Below are 6903 nucleotides of genomic sequence, written 5' to 3' on the forward strand. Positions count from 1 at the left end.
ACAGCTGTTGCTCTTCAGCTTTATTTTGCTTTTCGTGATACGTCCAGAACCTTGTTCTAGAAATCATGAGGAAATCCATTTTTTTCGCGGAAACTTAACACCTAGCATTGTGTGTGGGACAACTTAAAATTCGTATTTCTCAGCTTGCTGGTTTTGCTTACGGGACATTTATGCGAACATGGGCAGTTTAGCTGCATCAAGTGCTGACGACTTGCTTGATCCGTTGTCATTTTCATGATTAGTTTCGATCATATTTTGATGGCTTTGTGATTAATGTAAGATTGTGTCGTTTATCTTTCTTTTCTTTTTTTTCTGCTTTGTCAAATTTCTGGTCCACTAACTGAAACCAACCGCCGAAATGTCGGTTTGCCAATAAGGAGTTTCATTCACATATAACGCGCGAATGTTGGGCGGAGAGTGTCTAAAATGCACTAACTGGAACTGGCTACCGCCCTCCACTTGAACTTGAAATTTGTCTACCCTCGAAACTAGATTGGATCAACAATACCTGTAGAGAGTGGTCATTTTATACCATATATAAAGTGGGACAATTGGTCAACAGATTATCAGTTCTAGCACAGCTTCCACCTCAAAATGTTCAAACTTGTGAGCTTTTTCAACTCAACAACTTTACTCCTTAAATTAATCATCATCTTCTTAACTCACTAGATCCTCATCTCCACCCTGGCCGCGGCCGTTTGCGCCATCGGAAATCCGGAATCGACCGCCCAGATCCTGTCCTATAGCAATGTCCTCCAGGACGATGGCCACTACAACTGGGCGTACGAAACGAGCAACGGAATCGCTGCCCACGAAGAGGGCCTTGGAGCGCACCAGGCCAACGGAGCTTACTCGTACACCGGTCCCGATGGTGTTCGGTATCAGGTTGTTTACGTGGCCGATGAGAACGGATTCCGCCCGGAGGGTGCCTGTTGCGACGGAGCGCGTCCCTCGTACGGCGCCGAAGCAACCCCCTGAGTAGCGTAGTGTCAGTGTTTGTTGTTGTTTTTGTGGTGCCCGTGCTGTCGCTAAGAAGTCAGAAAAGGAACAAATAAAATTGAGTTAGCGGGAGCACGGGCGCAGCTGGACAGGTCAGCTGTGATAAAACACCGAATTTGTAAGTTGTCTTTGATTATTGTGAACTGTGAATGTGATTAATTATTAGAATAAATATTTACAGTTCTGTAGCGAGTGGAAAATAAGTGTTTTTATTCTGCCACTCCGCTCACGGAACCGGTGCCCGGTTCGGCATCCCCCCGCGACTCAACACTACAGAAAAATTCGACACGGTGTGCCGAAGTCCGGGGTCCTGAGCCAACGGCCGTAGGCTGGAACTGGCGCGGCGAAAGTGGCAGGACGTTTCTTCGTCCAGAGCGGTCTCCGGTGACCTACCGTTTGGAGTTGGTGCAATGGCGGCTGAAAGAGTGCGACAAAATGGAGTCGGTGAGGCAGAGAAGTTCGAAGGAGGTTGCGACGATGTGACCACCCGTGGCCCATAAATCGAGCCCAAAGAGGTCGGGCACGGGTGGGAGACGGAGGTCAAAAGACAAACTTTGGACAAAACGCGCTCATCCACTTCACGTTGCAGACGTCGTCAGCAGCAGCAGAACCAACGAAGCATCATCGGGACGCTCCGCGATGACAGGGCGTAAAACTCCGGCTTCGGCAAATCAGTAGTTTTACGGGGGGGAGTGTTGCGACGGAGCGCGTCCCTCGTACGGCGCCGAAGCAACCCCCTGAGTAGCGTAGTGTCAGTGTTTGTTGTTGTTTTTGTGGTGCCCGTGCTGTCGCTAAGAAGTCAGAAAAGGAACAAATAAAATTGAGTTAGCGGGAGCACGGGCGCAGCTGGACAGGTCAGCTGTGATAAAACACCGAATTTGTAAGTTGTCTTTGATTATTGTGAACTGTGAATGTGATTAATTATTGGAATAAATATTTACAGTTCTGTAGCGAGTGGAAAATAAGTGTTTTTATTCTGCCACTCCGCTCACGGAACCGGTGCCCGGTTCGGCATCCCCCCGCGACTCAACAGTGCCCATCTGCCAACTCCACCTCCGACCCCGGAGCACGTGATCAAGTCGCTGGAGCAGATCCGGGCCAACCCACCGAAGGACCAGAAGGACTTTAGCTTGGAGGCGTTGGATGCCACGCTGGCCCGACTGAGACTGCACTAGGAGAACTTTGTGTTTGTTGTTGTTTTTTCTGTTAAGTAGCATCAATTGTTTTAAAATAAAGTCTTTATACAAAATTTAAATTGTAGAGTTCAGTATTTGCTATTCAGAAGTTATTCTACCAAGAACAGACTTTTTCTTTTATATATTTTTTTTTGTTTGGTTGATATTTTACAGTAGAGGTGGGCGAAACCGCTCTTTTTTAAAAGCCGTTCTTTTTCGCTCGCTCATGAAAATGAGCGGCTCTTTTGAACGGCTCATTCGCTTTTTTCAAAATTTCAATGAAAAGGCTATTTTAAAGCATGATGTGATTTTTTGCTTTTTTTTATTATTTTTATAAATTATTTGAAACATAATAATACTTAAAACGAGACCATTCGCTTGCAAGAAAATTTTCATTTTTCGGCATTTTGAATTGCTCAAATTTATATTCAAATTTGACAAATTTTTTTCATTTTGTTAGAAAAGTACATTAAATTTCTGTTGAATTGAAAAACTGAAAATATGGGATTGAAAACATTTATGTAGTGTTCAATTATTGGCACAAGTGCTATTGAGAGTCATTCAATTTAAATTGATGAGAAAGTTGCAATATACTACCCTCTACAGAAATATGTAGATTTAGCTTTCAAAAGTTAGGAAATAGCCCCTCTTTGACTTTTTTAATCCTAAATTACTTGAAAAAATAAACAACATGGGACAATTTGTACAAATTTGCAATAATTTATAAGTATTGAAATATTTAAAATTACATTTTTAATCCCCAAAAACAAATTAAATACAGTACTTCTTCGGTAACTGAGCGTTGTTTAAATCGGCTGCTTTTTAACTGGGCGGTCGATAACTTAAAAGCAGACAAACGTCAAAAAACAAAAACAAACCAAAATGACCCAAGGGTCAATGGATGCTACAGTCAAATAAAACTTTTTTTTTTTAGTTTTTGTGAAATTTCAAGTCACTTTTAAATGAAACTTGATAAATATGCTCTGAACACAAATTTAAGTAACTTTTTTTTTAAAATTTGATTGAGAAAATATAGTGAAATGTTGGTCTCCTCGGCATTTTTCGTTCAGCCCAGTTACCGAGCAGTATTCGGTAACTGGGCTACGTTCTCAGCAGTTACCGAACAACTACTGTAGTAAAATTTGTTAGAAATTTAATGCATTTTTGTAACTTTAAAAAAGACCCAAGTTTAAAAATCTTTTTATCTTGAAACGGTTCTTTCGAAAGACCGAAGTTTCAAAAAGAACCGCGGCTCTTTTTTTGTGAGCCATGGTTCGTTCGCTCTTTTTAGTGAACCGGCTCATTGAGCGGCTTGCTTTTTTTGCCCTCCTCTATTTTACAGGCTTTTTTAGTCAATCCTCAACATAAGTTCACCCATTCAAATCATTATACAAAAATTGGACCTAAAGATAAAAAAAATGAAATTCTATAGTAGATTAAAGATGCCAGAGCCTGAAAGTTAAGTTAAAATTAAAGAAACTTTCTCAAGAATTGCTACCATGATATTTCATTCGAATTGTTCGAATTTTCCAAACGTTGGGCTTTAATGTGTAGTCCTCAAACTATTTTTTCTTAGGAGTCTTTCAATTGCACCCGAGAGAGCTAAAATCTGTTGAAATACAAAATAAGTTAAATTTAAAAATACTTTGTTGATTTTTTTTGGAAAATAAAAAAAATAGAACCTGTTTCGCTAGGCTAGTACCACCCTAAGGTCATATAAATAATAAGAAAACTGTTGGGCAATGGAAACTCCTGACAAATTTCAGACCATTTTAAAATGTCGTTAAAAACTTTCTTTGTAATTTAAATAACAGGGATGGCTTTCATAGCCACTATGTAACTAACAAATTTTAGCTTCAATTGAATTCGTCCAACTGTCCATAAGTATTGATTATTTTTAATGTTTCTTTTGAATAAATTACAATGAAATGTTTGTTTTAGAGATTATATTAAATTTTTAGAAAATATATCTAAACCTGAGGTTTGTTAAAAAAAACTCCAATACAAACACAATTTTCTTGTCAGGAAAAATACAGATATTTTTATTATTTTGTAAATTTACTCAGATATCTATTCAGTCAACATCTTGTAAACAATTTGAACACTGATAAATAAATCACTTAAAACTTATAACTAAGAAACTAATTTTGCAAATGCAGTCTATTTTTCGATTCGAACTTTTTTTGGTTGAGGAAAACATGAAACTTTGAACGAATTTAAATAATTCATTTTATCAATGTTTCCATAACAACATTTTACCAACTTTTCAAAATTCGTTGAAATCGATTTGGTGTACTTCTTCAGCTAGCTCAATTTTTTTTTAATTTTTAATTTCGCATAAAATAAAATCTTCAATCTACCAATGTCTCCTCGGTAATCAATGTCACCCCGGTTTACGGTAGTCCTTTTAGGTCAAACTGATTTTTATCAAATCCTTTAACTCCCATAATTGCATGAAGACTTGAAAGGGGTGAACAAATGTTGCAAAATGACTGTAAAAGTGCATGCAAAGTATCAGTCAAACTTAAAAAATACTTAAAAAGGATGATTTTTTTAAAGAGAATTGCTTGAAAGAGTTTTTATCTGAAAGGTAACTTGCTACGTGTTTTTCTCAGAACTCTCAAATACAAAACTCAACAATTGTAAATTTTGTTAAAATTTTGATTTATTTTAAAACAATTGATGCTACTTAACAGAAAAAACAACAACAAACACAAAGTTCTCCTAGTGCAGCCTCAGTCGGGCCAGCGTGGCATCCAACGCCTCCAAGCTAAAGTCCTTCTGGTCCTTCGGTGGGTTGGCCCGGATCTGCTCCAGCGACTTGATCACGTGCTCCGGGGTCGGAGGTGGAGTTGGCAGATGGGCACCCTCCGGGCGGAATCCGTTCTCATCGGCCACGTAAACAACCTGATACCGAACACCATCGGGACCGGTGTACGAGTAAGCTCCGTTGGCCTGGTGCGCTCCAAGGCCCTCTTCGTGGGCAGCGATTCCGTTGCTCGTTTCGTACGCCCAGTTGTAGTGGCCATCGTCCTGGAGGACGTTGCTGTACGACAGGATCTGGGCGGTCGATTCCGGATTTCCGATGGCGCAAACGGCCGCGGCCAGGGTGGAGATGAGGATCTAGTGAGTAAAGGAGGCATTGTTTAATTTGAGGAATAAAGATGTCGAGTTGAAAAAGCTCACAAGTTTGAACATTTTGAAATGGAAGCTGTGCTAGAACTGATAACCTGTTGACCAATTGTCCCACTTTATATATGGTATAAAATGACCACTCTCTACAGGTATTGTTGACCCAATCTAGTTTCGAGGGTAGACAAATTTCAAGTTCAAGTGGAGGGCGGCAGGTTCGCTACAGTCAGTGCCAATGTAGTGCACTATTGACACCCTCCGCCCAACATTCGCGCGATATATGTGAATGAAACTCCTTTTTAGCAAACCGACATTCCAGTTGGTGTTGGACCAGAAATTTGGCGAAGAAAAAAAGAGAAACGACACAATCTTGCATTAATCATCGACTCGATCGAAACTAATCTTGGAAATGACAACGGATCAAGCGAGTGTTAAAATAGTAAGAAAAAAGTCGTTTGCACTTGGCACAGCTGAACTAGTAGCTCGAACAACTGAATTGAATATAACTCTTAGTAAGCTCAGCTGATATTTTAAATAAAGTGGTATTATTGAACGTCAAACAATCAATTTATTTTAGTTTTATTTATTTTGTCTCTATATTTTTTTTTTATTTTAAAATTGAAAGTTTTATTTTTTTCCATCGAAGAAAACATTTAAACAAAAAATACAAATGGTCAGCAAAGGGTTAACGAAGTGCAGAAAGACCAGATCTTATCTGACGCAGTCAGTCGGACTCCCTGACGATTGTGGTTATGTGGTCTCTTAAGTTTTAAGTGTCTCCAGACTGCAACCCACAAACTAGTAAGAAGGAGAAAAAAATTCCAAAAGAAACAATCACGACTTAATTTCTATTTCATAGTCGTCCCCAAAGCAAACCCCCCTTGGCAACAAGAGGGTAATTCCAGCTCCAGATTTGTGACCGCAAAAAAAAACGTTGAGCTGATTAACACCTGTTTTGCGTAGTGGCTCACCACTACGCCTGAGAGGGGTGGTCACTCTCTGGTGGAAGTGGAAGACCCGATGGCGCCAACTGACCATTTTAGACCCCGACGATGATGCGGATGGCGGACAGAGAGAGCTTTTAATAGCTTCTTCCCTTCCGCGGAAATGACTTGACGACTTGATGACCGGTATGATTAATTAACGGTGGAGACGACTTTGGGGTGATGATTTATTGTCCGTGTTTACAAATTGGACGACATTTTAATTTTCACTCGGCTTCCGGCGGTTCCGGATCGGGAGGGAGAGTAATTTGAAGGGATTGAATTGTTGATGGGAAGCACTTAATCGAGGATGTTTTGTTTTATCATTGTAATGATTGATGAAGTAGAAGTGAAATAGTTAAATATATTGTAGCTTTATTATTATTATCATCCAATAGTCAGTAACTTAAAAAGAGAGCCATGCAAAATTGTTATTTTTTTAGCTATCACAAATTCCAACCATGCCTAAAAATCCTCATTTCAGATTTTCTACCTCATTAAAAAACTTCATTTTTATAAAAAGTCGTTTCTGTAATAAAAAATAATAATAATAATGAAAAATTTAAAATTGAAAATCAACATTTCAATAAATAAAAGTGTTGCAAAATCATAAG

The 6903-nt window shown here is 39.2% G+C and overlaps 2 protein-coding genes across 2 annotated transcripts; one reads left to right on the forward strand and one right to left on the reverse strand.

Moving 5' to 3' along the window:
* Nucleotides 1-594: 594 nt before the first annotated feature.
* On the forward strand, nucleotides 595-2174 carry LOC6041467 (pupal cuticle protein Edg-78E). Its single transcript, XM_038261346.1, has 4 exons — nucleotides 595-606; nucleotides 670-953; nucleotides 1589-1648; nucleotides 2033-2174. Exons 1-4 carry the CDS (start codon nucleotides 595-597, stop codon nucleotides 2172-2174), a joined length of 498 nt encoding a protein of 165 aa, XP_038117274.1.
* Nucleotides 2175-4898: 2724 nt separating this feature from the next.
* On the reverse strand, nucleotides 4899-5378 carry LOC6041466 (cuticle protein CP14.6). The gene is made up of 2 exons (XM_001850670.2): nucleotides 5361-5378; nucleotides 4899-5297 (listed from the first exon to the last, which is right to left on the reverse strand). Exons 1-2 carry the CDS (start codon nucleotides 5370-5372, stop codon nucleotides 4899-4901), a joined length of 411 nt encoding a protein of 136 aa, XP_001850722.1. The 5' UTR covers nucleotides 5373-5378.
* Between the last annotated feature and the right edge of the window lie 1525 nt (nucleotides 5379-6903).

This window comes from Culex quinquefasciatus, chromosome 3, assembly GCF_015732765.1.
Source record: "Culex quinquefasciatus strain JHB chromosome 3, VPISU_Cqui_1.0_pri_paternal, whole genome shotgun sequence".
In the NCBI taxonomy this organism is placed as follows: domain Eukaryota; kingdom Metazoa; phylum Arthropoda; class Insecta; order Diptera; family Culicidae; genus Culex; species Culex quinquefasciatus.

Bases quoted from the DNA above. Each gene is read 5' to 3' on its own strand.
- LOC6041467 (XM_038261346.1), top strand. The intron at 954-1,588 runs GTACGGCGCCGA...TTCACGTTGCAG, and splicing joins TGCGACGGAGCGCGTCCCTC to ACGTCGTCAGCAGCAGCAGA. The intron at 1,649-2,032 runs GTAAAACTCCGG...GCGACTCAACAG, and splicing joins ACGCTCCGCGATGACAGGGC to TGCCCATCTGCCAACTCCAC.